General features: G+C 39.7%; 1 protein-coding gene across 1 annotated transcript in view; it reads left to right on the forward strand.

Moving 5' to 3' along the window:
* Positions 1-4,031, forward strand: part of mrps9 (mitochondrial ribosomal protein S9) — a 98,136-nt gene extending 94,105 nt beyond the window's left edge. Inside the window, exons 9-11 of the mRNA XM_080197164.1 lie at positions 731-839; positions 2,187-2,356; positions 3,301-4,031. Of these exons, the coding sequence (XP_080053290.1) occupies positions 731-839; positions 2,187-2,356; positions 3,301-3,392 (371 nt within the window). The 3' untranslated portion in view covers positions 3,393-4,031. The remainder of the gene's footprint in view (positions 1-730; positions 840-2,186; positions 2,357-3,300) is intronic.
* Positions 4,032-16,213: the final 12,182 nt, after the last annotated feature.

Raw genomic sequence — 16,213 nt, forward strand, 5'->3', positions numbered from 1 at the left:
TGAACCTTGCTTCCTGATCACTACACTCTGTCGTTCTGCTGTTCTCTCTTACCCCTAGCTCTGCTCCCACGACCTCACTGTATATTCTCTCTTGCTTCTCTGCTTCTGAACTCCTTCAAGTCTGCATTCCTTACCTCTGGAGTCTATGATTTGATATCTCAGAAGTATTTCAATTCAGCAGTAATTGAGATTGGACGTGTTGTTCCTTTTTTTAAAAAGGATCAGGGCAGGGCATTTGGCCTCACGGATAAGGGTGTTCTCTTTTTATAGAAATTTTCAACATTTTAGAAAAATAAACTTTTTGAAACAGTTTTAAAGCAGTTATGAGATATTAGCCGTGGGAAATAAAAAAGCTCATCTGTCCTGGGCAGTAAATTGTTTCTTTATTCCAGAAAAAAAATGGATTAATTCCTATTTTAATAAATAAAGTGTAAAAATTTTGAACTTAACATAAGTGAGTGAACAGCTAATTTAACAGTTTCTGAAAAAAGTATCTCTTGGCCAAAGGATTTTTTTTGTTAGATGTGCTTAAATGAGTAGAAATTGAAACAAAATTGCGATAGTAATTGTAGGAGCATTTTATGCTGGCTTTCGCTTAATTATGGCTCAGCTAACAAACAGCCTTCCAGAGATAGTACTCTGGTTAAAGATGTTTCTTTACTTTCCAAGCTTGGTTCAACATACAAGGGAGAAACACTCCTACAGTAATCATAATTGATCTTGACTCTAGGTCAAAGAAAAACAGCAAAAGCAACAGTCATTGTACGAGATCATGGAAGTGGAAAGATAACAGTGAATGGAGTGGACTATTTGCTATATTTTCCATCACTACAGGAAAGGTAATCATCTAATGGTTTCCAGTGGGATGGTACAAATATTTTCTTCTGCAACACCTTGACATCAAAGAAAGCTTGCTTCAGAGCAAGTGTATAATGGACAGATTTGGGAAAGAGGATGTAAAAAATTACAAAGCAAATCATATGTTTTGTTTTCAAATGCAGCAATTGTTTTGCCTACTACAAATCCTTTTCCTGTGAAAATGCAATAGGTTTACTACGAATATACGATACATTAGAAAATAATTCCAGGTTGTACTTGCTGAGTATTTCCAGCATTTTCTGTTTTTATTTCAGATCTGCAGCACCTGCAGTCTTTTGCTGTTATAGAAGCAATTTATGTTAATACTTGAAAAACAATCTCAAACTACCCGAGCTTAGGGATAAACTAAGACAGTGTCCAAAAATATTTTGAGTGATTTATATGTTTTTTTGTTAAATTGGCGGAAATTTGTTGAACAATTCTTGATGGTTATAAAATTGTAAATGGAATTTAAAAAATGAGGTGTAACAAGATGAAGTGAAAGTGCTGAAATGTGATTAACAAGTGCACATCATATGTAACATATGCATTTACGTACACCAAAGGATTTCTTGTTGCATTGTTTGTGACAGGACACTGGTGTATACTCTACTGTGTAATGCTCATTTTACAGTGGTATTCCTTTAAGCCATTAAAGTAGAAGAGCATCATGTCACCAAGAGTTTAATTTTCCATTGGTTAGAGAATTAGATGGGTTTTGGGAGCACAGTTGGGTCCTGCAATTTAGCTGCAAAGGATAATATCCAAGTGATTAACAAACCTGAGGGAGAATTCATTTTTAATGAGACTGACCATTCAAAGCACCAGTTCTTGCCAGCTGCTGATCCTTTTTCTATCCAGTAATGGAAACCATTATTAGTATTCTAAAACCAATGTGACCTTTAAAAATTTTATCCAAGGTAACAGGATATATCTATCTATATTAGCAGGATGTTTCAAACTATATTTGTGATTTTAATTGAATTTGTAACACACCAGCTCAGATTTATTTATGTAGTTATAATGTGAAGGAAACAAGCTTCATCTGTCTTGAATGAGGAATTTATTAAAATATAATTATCAGTGAACAATACATTCAATTTTTTGCATATTCAGTGTCACGGAATTACTGGTTCAAATTTTGGAGGAGCCCGTCACAAAATTGAACTGTTTGAGCGCATGCTTCAACTTTCATTCATCAACCAGCACCTCCTATAATGCAATGTGCGATCTCTGACTCGCTGTGAGTTGTCCCATGGGAAATCCATTTATATTATTGATATAAGTACAATACTTCTGTTTTAACATATTTTCCTCATGATTTCCAGAGAACAGTTGATGTTCCCTTTCCAGTTCCTGGACCGACTGGGGATGCATGACATGGAATGTACAGTATATGCAGGTGGCGTGTCTGCACAGGCAGGAGCTATTCGCTTGGCTGCTTCAAGGGCTCTGCTTAGCTTTATCACTGAGAAAGAAGTGGAATCCATGAGACAAGGTAACTAAAATGTCAGTTTAAATTCCAAAATAATTTATATCTGGTTCCTGCTGGTTGCAAGTATTGCTACATGGCAGTCTTTCCTTTCCAATTAGATCGAGACAAAGTTTAAAATATCCAGCTCAAAAAAAAGTACCAGCCTCTTGCTGGGTATTTTTCTGTCCTGTGTTCTGATGCTAATTTTTAAATGGATATAATCGTTTGTATTTGGCTGAGTAAAATGAAAGTTTGTGGGGGGAATAGAAAGAAGACTGACATGAGATTAATTATTCCAACTTTGTCATCCAATTTTTGTATTACTTTTGTTGAAATAAAATTGGTAGCAACTTGTTTAGAGACTGGTTACAATTATTTAAGAAATAATGATGAATGGCTCTGAGTGCAAATTACTGTAAGAACATAAGAAATAGGAGCAGGAGTAGGCCATCTAGCCCTTCGAGCCCGCCCCGCCATTCAATAAGATCATGGCTGATCTGAAGTGGATTGGTTCCACTTATCCACTTCCCCATAACCTTTAAATTCCCTTAGAACTAGCATTTTAGGCACATCACAAATCCTTAATAAACTACATCCTTGGAAGATGGATTTAAAACAAAAAGTAGTATTGCAGCTGATCTCTGGCATGGATGCCACTTCCATCTTCTCCTCTGGAGATCATGGATTCTTTATACACCAATGTGTCATGTATGTTTTTAAACCAGGATGAACATTTATTTTATGCAGGTATGGGTATTAATCAGTGCATAATTATATGCAGTTAATGGAGAAAACCACTGCAACATTGAAGAATTTCAAATTTAGAACTGGTTTAACTTGCTATGTGTATTAGATTCTTATTTACATAATTTCATTAAAAAAAAGTAAAAATTAGCATCAATACCTTTGGGAATTCTTTTAACTAAAATGTTAACCTTTTGTATTCACTTTTTTTCAACTGTTTGCAGCTGGCTTGCTGACTCCTGATCCTCGTGTGAGAGAGCGGAAGAAGCCTGGTCAGGAGGGAGCCCGCAGGAAGTTCACATGGAAGAAACGTTAATCAGTGGTTTTTCCTGTACAGCAACCCTGAGGTGGTTTGAAATCAGAAGCAGAACTCCCAACAAGACCTGTAGTATGGACACCTGCTCAAACAGTTTTGAGGGCTTGCAAGATCATTATTGTCTCAGACCTCAATTTCCTGCACATGAGAACAAAGTCTACCTATGGTTTTATTTATCTACAACAATTCTAGGAATGAACCTTTCAAACATTTATATTTTTTAAAATCCTTTATTAGGCTGTATAAGTGCTGTATTTGTTTACACCAAGAACATTTAATACTTTCCACTGGTATATTTTATCATGTTTGTTTTGTATATTTTTCTTTACTGGTCTGCACACTTCACCAGGTTAAAATGCCAATCCACAATGCCATTTTTACCCCAGATGACAAATTGAAAATCTACTTCAGTGTGACTATTTGATGATCCTTGTTGAGCATTTCTCAAACTGCTCTTTGTATCTTTTTTTTTGTGGATCCAATGGCCAAGAGGTATTGTTCTTTTTTAATTCCATTATTTGTATAATATTTTTGTTTTGCTTAAGTAGGAAATTTGATTTTGGTGTCGTATCTGATTTCTGCTTATCTCAATTTTTTGTTTGTTGTGCTGCAACATTGTATTAAAAGTTTTGATTGTCAGACTCTTTAAATTTGTAATCACTGTAGGAAGGCAGTTTGTATTAGACATGAATGACTTTCTGGTGTTTAGAAGGTAGTGCTGTTTTAGGCAACAAAAGTTAAGCACTGGAATCTATATTGAAACATGTCATTCCACATTAACTTCTGCCAACAAATGACACACAGCTTCCAGTGTCTTGTTAAATGTTGGCTCTGCTTTTTGCAAACTTTGGTGATGATCCCAAGGAAATTCTCAGATGAGGCTTCCTGTTCAGCAGTATTGAGACCTCCAAAAATAATCTTCAATTTTTGTCCACTATATAAGGAGATAGTGATTTACATCTGTCCAAATCATTTGTGTCTAGAATCATACCATATAAAAAGAAATATTCACACCAGAAACAATTTCTGATCAGGCACAACTTGTGAAAAAACTTCTTTAGTCGTAGGTGTCACCCCTGGCTCCATGGTAGTACTCCCTTCTGGACACGATGGACACTTCAGTGTAGTGCTAGGAGAATAAAAGGTCCCATGATAATGCTGAGCAATAAGAGTATTCCTGACATATTGGCCGACATTTATCCCTCCACTATCACCACTAACATTCCACAAAAGCAAAATATCATTAATGAAAATCTGAAATAAAACCAGAAATAACATCTGTGGAGAGAGAACCAGAAGGTCTATGACCTTTCTTCATAATGCAACATTCAGACCTATGTATTTCCAGCATTTTCTGTTATATCACTAACATGTTTCTTGATCATTGTTTGTATGGTTGCTGTGTTCACCAACAGTAGAACAGAGACTACATTTTAAAAGTATTTAATTTTCTGTGAATCATTTTGGGGTATCCTGCAAGGCACAATATAAATATAAATTGCTTTTGGTTTGTTTTTATTCTGTGCATATAGCTGAACCTTATGACATTCAGTTTGTACAAATATTTGCTCCTGTATCAAGTAAGGGAACGCTTGTTGCTCAACATGACTGGGATGATTGATAATAGTTCCCTGATAGATGTTAGTCAACTTCCCAAGCATTTATCTTGCTCCAGCTATTCTTCCTGCTTGTGAAATTTATTTGGTCAATGTATGTTCGTGGTTGCTTGTTGCTGCATTGCACGTGACCTGTGACAACTATTGGAACTCTGTTTATTCTAGCCCCAGTTGGCTAATCAAAAAATTCTAATTTCTCCTCGGGTGTCAGAACAGGAAACCATTGGAATTATTTTAATCCTAGGCTATCCACACATGATAAACTGTAAAACTTTAGAATATATAGCACTTACCAACCTTGCTGCCTTTTAAACAAAGGACAACTTCGTAACATCCCAGTCAACTGTGATGATGGCTATGATGTGGAGGTGCCGGCATTGGATTGGGGTGGGCACAGTAAGAATCCGGAGCTTTTGAAGCGCTGCTGTTTCCTCACCTGTTGGACTTTAATCTGGTGTTGTGAGACTTTATTGAACCTATTGGTGTGATGATGATTGTGTTTTCAGTTTTGTAGAGAATGTCATTGACATTTTATCCCATCAGTAACTGAGTACTGATGGAACAATGCAAGGTGAAGAGTTTCCTAGATCTGCTGTAGCTTTGCTTCACTTACTTCTCAAGCAAAATGTAACTTTGTGGATTGATTACTCAGGATATAAATGAAGGGTCCACACAATAGAATAAATTGTACTTGGTCTTAAGAGAACAAAATCTGATGAGCAAAATGTTTGATATTGGGTAATGCTGCAGGCTGTATTGATTGCCAATCTCTGGTAGTCCTAAGTGTGGTGGTGCAGTGGACCTTCTTCCATCACTGTAATCACTGTTATTGATAACATTCCTATGATATTGGGCAGGGAATTCCTGGATTTTAATACAAAGATTACAAAGAAAAGTATTTTACAAGGTGGAGTGTGATCTAGGGACAGTGATGTCCTCAGGAACTTGTTCTTTCCTTGATAATACAGGTTATAGATAGTGCTGTCAAAATAAGGTTGGCATGTAATGAATCATGTTGATAATGCATATTGCTACCATAATGACCTAGTGGTGAAGGATTTGTGTGCTGAAATCTCAAGAGTGAACCAAAAACTCATAACATTCTTGACTGGAAGCATGAGTGCTACTGCTGAGCCTGACATTTAAAACGGTATCACATCAGGTCAAATAACTATCAGTGATGACACCCAGCTCTATCCACAATTTCTTCCAACTCTTCGATTGCTTCTGTGTTACCAGTTATTAATGACTTGAATAAGTCAAAACCTTCCCCAGCTTAACATTGACAAAAAAAAAATGAATCTTTAACATTTAACACAAGCCCTGCTCTATTTGCCACTGACTCGATTCCTCTCTTTGGTCACAATCATAGGCTTAACCAATTTGCTTAGGACTTTGGTATTTTAAAAATTAATTTATGGGCTGTTGGCATTCCTGGCTTTTGCCAGCATTTATTGCCCTTGAGAAGGTGACAATGAGCTGCCTTTTGAACTGCTACAGTCCCTGTGATTTAGATGCACCACTTTGCTGTTAGAGGGGGAGTTTCAGGCTTTTGGCCCAGCAATCGTGAAGGAACAGTGCTATATTCTGAAGTCAGGATGGTGAGTGTCTTGGAGGGGAACTTGCAGGTGGTGATGTTCCCATGAATCTGCTGCCCTTGTCCTAGATGGTGGTGGTTGTGGTTTGGGAAGATGCTGGCTGAGGAACCTTCCTACATGTGGATGATACACATTGCTGTCATTGTTTGTTGATGGTGGAGGGACTTAAATGTTTGTGTATGGGATACCAATCAAGCAGGCTGTTTTGTCCTGAATGGTGTCAAGTTTTTGGAGTATTATGAAGCTGCACTCATCCAGGCGAGTAGATAGTATTCCATTACACTCCTGACTTGTGCCTTGTAGATAGTGGGTAGGCTTTGGGAGTGAGGAGGTGGATTATTCCACGTGATGTCTAGCCTCTGATCTGCTATTGTAGCCACAATATTTATATGGCTTGTCCAGATGGGGTTCTGGTCAATGGTAACTCCCGGGATGTTGGTAATGGGGGATTCTGTGGTGGTAATGTCATAGAGCAGCTGTTAGATCCTGTTTGACCCTGGGCTGATATTGCCATTACCAACGCCAATTTCTTCCACCATTTCAACATTCTGCCTTGGAAACTCATACCTGTTTTTGTTATCTCCAGACTGAAGTTTGTTACAACAATGTACAGAATTTATCTTTCCCGCTCACCACAGGAATCGTAGTGAGTGGGGGCAGGGTGTGGATCACGCAACAGTCCGTTGATCTCAGGTGGGATTTTCTGGTTTTGGGGCGAGTGCGTCCGGAAAATCCCAGCCAATGTGTCCAAAACCCTGCCTGTCCTGCAATATATCAATGATCCATCACTGCTATCCTTGTAGGTTGATCTGTCTTCTGGTTCTGCAATAAATTCAAAATTGCCTTTAATTCCCTCTGTTGCTTCATTCCACCATTCTCTGCAATTCACCAACTACGATGCTGTAACTTCTCCAGAACATGTAGTTTGAGCCTCTGACTCTGGTCCTCTCTAATTCACCGCGCCAATGTTGGCATATTAACTTTTAACTTTTGCAAAATTGACCCTATTCGTGGGAGTTCATTTGTTAAACTTCTCTTTCCTATAGAACCTTCAAGATTTATCCCCACCAAGCTTTAGCAGACGGTTTTATTCCCGTGTAGTCATTTTCCACATTATAGTCAACAGGATTGCTTGACAATTTCCCAAAAGTAGTAATATTTTCTTTTCTCCGGTGTTGATATCCCCTGAGCATAAGAAAGCATAAATTTGTATTTTAAATGAACTCTGGATTTTTAGCACATTAAAAGTCTCCCACTAGGTGTCATCCTATACAACCAAATATCCTTTCAGTAAAGTGCATCAAATGGCTACTAACCTTTCAGCAACAAGAGCATGACAGAACATTTTTGTTTATTTTAATATCCCAATTAATGCAAATCAGTGGGAAGGAACAGTATCTACCCTTTGATGCTCATCCCCTGATGGTCCAGTTTGACCAGATATATTAACAATCAAACATATTGGCCCAAGTCCTCCGGTTTCAGATTTTTGGAGACTGGACATATGATTGAAGAAGCGCTTCAGGATCCTGTGGAAGTCCTGACATACTATAAAACCAAAAGATAGAGGAGCAGAATTAGGCCATTCAGCCCATCGAGTCTGCTCCACTATTCACAGGTGCTGACCTTGGGAATTGGGCAGGAAATTTGATCTCATGATCCTCCATGAATGTCTCCAACTCAGAGACTTGGGACAGTTTGATTTACTTAGCTGAATAGTTACTCAGGAAATGTTGGACAGAAAAAACCTATTGTAACTCCTGGGTAGCTCTAGATCTGACTTCCAACTTCCCATTCCACAACCGCCCTCACTACCACCTCAGCCACCTACCACCCTACCAACATACCTTATCTAATTGCCACCCTCCTCACCTCCAACCTCATCCACCTATTGCCATACCCACCCTACCCATTTGGTAATATGCAAACTGGACCTATAAACATCATTTTAGCAGTTGGTACTGTAACAAGGGGCAATGTGCTTGTCACCCCAGCAACTCAATTCCTTTACAATGGAGCTCTCCAAGGAACACAGAGCTCCTCATTTCTGGGAACTGGGTTCAGAAGATACAACATGAAATGTCGAGCAGTGCTGAATCAGGGGAAAGTTTGAGCAGAGCAATAATCCAACAGTGATTACTGCTCCTCAGGACAACCAGGTTTTTAGGTTCAGTTTGAATGTTACTGAATGTGTAGGGTGAGTTTCACTCTCAACAATAATTTTTACTAATTTGGGTGTATGTGCTCTGGCCTAAGTTATTCTGAAATAATAACTCCAGTATTCCATCAGTTTATTGCCTTATTTAGTTGAAGCTGCACTGAGATTACTGCACACAGGCCAATTTTAAAGTCTTAATTTGCTTTGGGAGATGACTCGGTGTTTATAGAGAATTGCAATATTTTGCAAAGTGCAGATCTAAAAGTGTTAAAATTGGATATTTCTCAATAGTGAAAAGCTAGAAACAGTGCAAGTCTGATTAAACATGGAGGCACATGTACATAGATCAAATTCAGGTAATAGTCAAAACAACTAACATTTTATTCATTCATGGGATGTGCACTTCACTGGCTATGCCAGCATTTATTGCCCATCTCCACTTGCCCTTGAGGGCATGAGTTGCAACAAGGTGAGTTGTCTTGAACTGCAGAAATCATGTGGTAAAAGTATACTCAGTGTTGTTAGGGAGAGTGTTCCAGGATTTTGACCCAACAACAGTGAAGGAACAATGATATATTTCCAAGTAAGGATGCTCGGAGAGAAACTTCCAGGTGGTGGTCATCCATGTATCAGCTGCCCTTGTCCTATCTAGATGATAGTGATCATATATTTGGAAAGTGCTGTCTGAGGAGACTTGGTGAGTTCCTGGATTGTTGGTGTTTATAGTGAGAGAACTATAATACAAGGAGGTAAGAAAGATTAACATTGTCACTTTAAATCCACCCAGTTTTCAATCCTTCCATCCATAGGAACATTTTCTCTCTATCCACTCTGTCTGGCCATCTCATGATTTTGAAACCTTTATCAAGTCTTCTCTCAACCACACCTGCTGTAAGAAGACCAAGATGTGAAGATGCTGGCATTGGACTGGGGTAAATATAAGTCTCACAACACCAGGTTAAAGTCCAACAGCTGTATTTGGTAACAAAAGCCACTAGCTTTCAAAGTGCTGATGAAGGAGTAGTGCTTCGAAAGCTAGTGGCTTTTACCACCAAATAAACCTGTAAGAAGACAGCTTAAAAATCTATCCGCATTGAGGCAGTGGCCATGTGGTAATGTCACTGGGCTGGTAACCCAGGGGCCGAGGTTAGTGCCCTGCGTACTGGAGTTCAAATTCCACAATGGCAGCTGATGGAATATTAATTAAGTTAATCTGGAATTAATGGCTAGTCTCAGTAATAACGACTAATACAGTCATCGATTATTGTAAAAACAGTGCCTTTTAGGGAAATAAATCAGCCTTCCTGGAACCATAGCAATGTGGCCGAATAAGCCACTCACCACCCCTAGCTATGCGTGCCCTGGCAAGAAAAATCCACCAGGTTTGGTGTACTATTGGGAAAGAGTGGCCCTGAGTGTCCCCAACATTGATCTTGGACCACATGAGGTCTCGTGGCATCAGGAAGGAAACCAAGTCAGTAAAACCTTCTGCTGATAATTAAAGGTGGCACGGTGCCTCATAGCTCCAGGGAACCGGGTACAATTCCACCCTCAGGTCACTGTTTTTGTGGTGCTTGCACATTCTCTCTGTGTCTACTTGGGTTTCCTTTGGGTGCTCCAGTTTTCTCTCACACTCCAAAGATATACAGGTTTGGTTGATTGATCAAATAGAATAGTTGCCCCTTAGTCCCCCTGATGCTATCAGGGTAAATATGTGGGGTTACAGGGATAAGGCTTGAATGGGATTGTTGTTAGCACAGATTTGAAGTACTGAATAGCTTCCTTCTGCATTGTAGGGATTCTATGACTCTATGATTTTATGAAATGCCCTTCCATGTTGAACACTCCTTGGAGGAAGCACTGAGGATGACAAAGGCACAGAATATACAGTGGGTGGGGAATTCAATGTCTATCACCAAAATGGCTCAGTAGCACCACCACTGACTGAACTGACCGTGTACTAACAGACAAAGTTGCTAGCTAGTGAGTGAAGCAACAAAAGGATAATCTGCTTGACTATCCTCTCCTACTAGTTACAGATACATCTGTCCATGACAGTATTACTAAAAGTGACCACTGCATTGTCGTTGAGGAGTCCATCCAATGTATTGCATGGTGCTACCACTCTGCTAAATGGGATAAGATCAGAACACGGTATTCATGAGACACTGTGGGCCAACAGCAGTAGCAGCAGAATTTTATTCAACCAGAAACTAACCTCATGGCTTGGTATATTACTTATTCCATCATTACCATCTCGCCAGATGATCAATGCTGGTTTAATGAAAATTGTGAGACAGCATGCCAGGAGCAGCAAAAGGCATACCCAAAAATGTGGTGTCACCCCAGTCAAACTACGACATAGGATTTCAAATAGTGGAAGCAGCAGGCAACAGACAGGGCTAAGCGATTCTACAACCAATTGGCTCAATTTTTATTATTCATTCTTGGGACATGGACATTGCTGGCTGGGCAACATTCATTGCCCATGTTGCCCGAGGGCAGTTGAGAGACAACCACATTGCTGTTGCTCTGAAGTCACATTTAGGTCAGATCAGGTAAGATTGTCTTCCTAAAGGACATTAGTGAACAGATGGATTTTTTTCTCACAATCGACAAAGGTTTCATGGTCATCAATAAATTCTTGATTCCATATATTTACCGAATTCAAAATCCAATGTCCGCTGTTGCGGGATTTGAAACCAGGTCCCCAGAATAATAACTAAGTTTCTGGATTAATAGTCTAGTGATAGTACCACTGGTCCATCACCTCCCCTTTATTTTAAGATTTAAGCTTTGCATTCTGCCACATCACGTTATTAAACAGCTAATGGGAGGAGAAGTCTCCACAATCATTCCCATCCACAATGATGGGGAACTCAGCACATCAGTGCAAAAGATAAGGTTACATCTTCAGACAGAAGTTCTGAGTGGATAATCCATTTCAGCCTCCTCCTGAAGCTCCAGCATCACTGCCAATTCGATTTACTCCAAATGATATCACTAAATGGCTGAAGGCACTGGATACTGCAATGGCTAATGGCCCTGAAAACATTCTGACAGTAGTAATGAGGATGTGCTCCAGATTAGCTGTGCCCCTAGTCAAGTTATTTCAGTGCAGCTACAATACTCTCATCGAACTGACAATGTGCACAATTGCCCGGGTGTATTCTGTCTATCCAAACCAGCCAGTTTAGAAGTACAATTGCCTACTTTCGATCATCAAAAAAGTGATGGTATTATTTGATGGCACTGACACAGCTTACTGACGCTAAGTTTGGATTCAGCTAGAGTCATTCAGCTCCTGACCTCGTAACAGCCTTGGACCAAACAGAACAAAGTGCTGAACTCCAGAGGTGAGGTGTGAGTGATTGCCCTTAATAACAAGGGAGTATTTAATCAAGTATGACATTAAGGGCTCCTAGCAAAACTGAGGTATCTCTCCAATGGTAGAAGTCATACAGAGAAAAATGGTTATGTTATTAGAGATCAATCATCTCAGTCCTGGGATGTCAATGCAAGAGTTCTACAGGATTCTGTCCTAGGCCCAACCATCTTCACTTGCCTTCTTACTGACCTTCCTGCCATAATGTCAGAATGGTCACTGATGATTGCATATTGTTCAGAAAATTCACGATTCCTCAGATGCTGAATATGTTCATACATCAAGACCTGGACAACATTCTGCCTTGGACTGATAAATGACAAGTGATATTCCCCAAGTGCCAGACAATGACACTCTCCAACAAAAGAAAATCTAACCACCTCCCTTTGACTTCAACATCTTGGGGTTCCCATTGACCAGAAAGTAAATTGAACCATCTATATAAATGCTGTGGCTCCAAGTGCACGTTAGAAGCTGGGAGCCCTACAGCGAGTAACTCACCTCATGACTCCCCAAAGCCTGTTCATAATTTACAAGGCACAAGTCCATTAAGTGATAGAATATTTTTCACTTCAATGGCTGAGTACAGCTTCAACAACACTCAAGAAGCCTATCCAGGAGAAAGCAGCCTGCCAGATTGCACACCATCCACCACCTTAAACATTCACTCCCTCTACCACCAATTCACAAGGCAGCACTATATACTGTACAAAATACACAGCAGCAACTCACCAGGATGCCTTTGCCAGCACCTTCCAAACTCATGATCTCTACTACTTAAAGGGACAATGGCAGCAGTTGCATGTGAATACCACCAACTGCAGATTCCCCCATCCAGGTCACACAACATCCAGACTTGGAACTATATCGCCCCTCCTTCACTGTCACTGGGTCAAATCCTGGAACTCCCATCCAGCAGGGCTGTGGATGCATCCACAGCACATGGCATGCAATGGTTCAAGAAGATCGTTCACCACTACCTTCACAAGTGCAGTTAGGACTCGCCTTGTTGGTGATGCCCGCATCCTGTGAAAGAGTAGGAAAAGCTCTATACCTCTGGTTACAAGGCCCAGGGTCCTGTGCTTATTCAACCTGTTTTACAACTTTTAACAATTTGTGCACATATGCCCCCAAGCTTATCTGTTCCTGCACTCTCTTGAGAATTGTATATTTTATTTCATATTCTCTCCTCATTCTTCCAAATGTATCACTTTGTACTTCTCGGCATTAAATTTCACCAATCACTTGTCTGTCCATTCTACTAGTCTACCTGTGTCCTCTTGAAGCTTATCAATATCACAATTCACAATACTTCTAAGTTTTGTGCCATCAGCAAATTTTAAAATTGTGCCCGCCACACCCAAGTATGAATTAATATATATCATGAAAAGCAGTTGGCTGAATACTGACCACTGAGAAAGCCCACTGTATCCTTCCTCCAGTCCAAAAAAAGAAACAATCACTCACCACTAGCCTTTGTCTCTGTTGATGTCATTCAGCCAACTTTGTAACCATGCTTCCATTATTACTTTTATTTCATGGACTTCAACCTTACAGGCAAGAAATATTGTACAGCATTTTATTAAAGGCCTTTTAGAAATCTGCATAGACTACATCAACTACATCACTCTCAACACCCCTCTTTTTTGCCTCATCCAGAAACTCAATCAATCTTGCTGAAAAGAGAGACATCTTGCCGAAATTTTTCATCTTGCAGTCATCAGAACAAATACAAGAATGCCAAATGTCAACTATTCACAGCATTTTATACAGTAGGAGAAAAGGATACTGATTTATTTGAGAGTTGACTCTGAGTGGCCAAGGTCTTGTCATGGAGAAAGCAATGGGGAACTATAGGCTCCCCTGGCTCCTATCTCAATAAGGATGCAAGGTTTGAACATATTCCTTTAGTTTGCAGAGAACTGGTCCATGTGTATGAATGTATGTTTCTTCCAGTAAGTATACATGAGCCACATTACGAGCTCAACTGATTATCTGAGATTTGTCGTTAGTGTAGTTATGAGCATATTCAGGATTGTTCCAAAGGTGGTTCCCAATTACAGAATCAAAATTAACAATAGCCCTTTTGTGCTGGTTAGAAGCACAGACCATAATCTGCATATTACAAAAATGCTTTATGATTCAATCAACTGTTGGGGCATATGGTTTATGTGCCTGGCATTGTAACAGTACTTAAATTCAAAGCTGATGTTGCTCAATTATGTGGTAAGCAGAATGTCTATTGGACTGATGGCTGAATCCTGTTTGTGGAAAATGTCACTTATGTAGCCACAAGTATTCTATGCCAGCTTGAAACAACTCACTTAGCCTGTTTTTCAAACTTTTGAACTACTTTGCCTTTCCAGGGTAATTTGATATAGACTGAGCACTTCTCCAGTCCAACAATGGCAGTCTTTGGTCTATTAGCAAATTTGTGCAATACACAATGAACAGTGATCTGATCACGATAGCCAGGATAGCATTGATGCACTCTCTTCTGCATCAAGCAAGGTAAGTAAATACTAGGCCACAACTTACAAAATTGCTGTTAAGGCCAGTCTTATAGTGTGTGGAGCTATGTGAATCCCAGTGTGTCTATTAACCAGTGAAAGTAGACTTATGGTCGGCAGTGTGAAGAACACATTTGTGGATTTCTTAACTAGTGTATAAGAAAATTTTCTGCTGCATTTGACCAAGGACCTGGAATAAGAACGTAAGAACATAAGTTCTGAGAAACACAAGTTTTCGTGAAGAGCTGAAGGGAAACTGAATTAGTAGAGAAATGGTTGGGGGGGAATTAATGGGATTGAAGGCAGATAAATTTCTAGGGCCTGATAATCTTCATCCTAATGAATTAAGGAAGTGGTCCTAGAAATAGTAGCTCCATTGGTGGTCATTTTCCAAAATCCTTTGGACTCTGGAATGGTTCCTTCAGATTGGAGGGTAGCTAATGTAAGCCCACAATTCAAAAAGGGAGGTAGAGCGTAAATACAGAACTGTTTACAGAGAACAGAGAAACCAGTGAGCCTATTGTCAGTAGTAGGGAAATTGCTAGAGTCTATTATCAAGGATTTCATATCATAGCATTTGGAAAGCAATGGTATAATCAGATAAAGTCAGCATGGATTTACGAAAGAGAAATCATGATTGACGAATCTACTTGAACTCATTGAGGATGTAATTAGTAGAAGTGACCAGGGAGAACCGGTGAATGTGGCTTATTTAGACTTTCAGAAGTTTTTTGACATGGTTGCACATAGCAAGTTATGATATAAAGTTAAAGTGCATGGGATTGCAGGTAGTGTCTTGAGCTGGATAGAAGGCTAATTAGCAGACTGGAAATAAAGAGTAGGAATAAATGGATCTTTTTGTAGGGATCTGTGCTAGGACCCCAAGTGTTCACATTATATATTAACGATTTAGGCAAGGGAACTCAATGAATTGTCTCCAATATTACAGATGATACAAAGTTGGGTGGGAGGGTGAGCTGTGAGGTGGATGCAGAGATGCTTCAGCATGATTTGGACAGGCTGAGTGAATGGGTCTATGCATGACAGATGCAGTACAATGTGAGATTAGCCACTTCAGTAGCAAAAATAGGAAAACATTATTATTTGAATTGATGTAAATCATGAGAGGTGGATATTCAGTGAGATATTGTTGCCCTTGTGCCTCAGTCGCTGAAAGTAAGTGCGCAAGTACAGTAAACAGTAAAGGAGGAAAATAGTATGCTGGCCTTCATAATGAGAGGGTTTGAGTGCAGGAATATGGATGTTGTACTGCAATTGTACAGTGTGTTGGTGAGGCCACACCTGGAGTATTGTATGCAATTCTGGTGTCCTTATCTGAGGAAGGATCCCAGAATCATAGAATCCCGACAATGCAGAAGGAGGCCATTCAGGCCATTGGGTCTGCACCAACCACAATCCCACCCAGGCCCTATTCCCGTAACCCCACATATTTACCCTGCTAATCCCCCAACACTAGAGTCAATTTAGCATGATCAATCAACTTGATCCACATGTTTTTGGACTGTGGGAGGAAACTGGAGCACTGGAAGGAAA

This window comes from Carcharhinus amblyrhynchos, chromosome 10, assembly GCF_965287045.1.
Source record: "Carcharhinus amblyrhynchos chromosome 10, sCarAmb.v2.hapA, whole genome shotgun sequence".
NCBI lineage: Eukaryota > Metazoa > Chordata > Chondrichthyes > Carcharhiniformes > Carcharhinidae > Carcharhinus > Carcharhinus amblyrhynchos.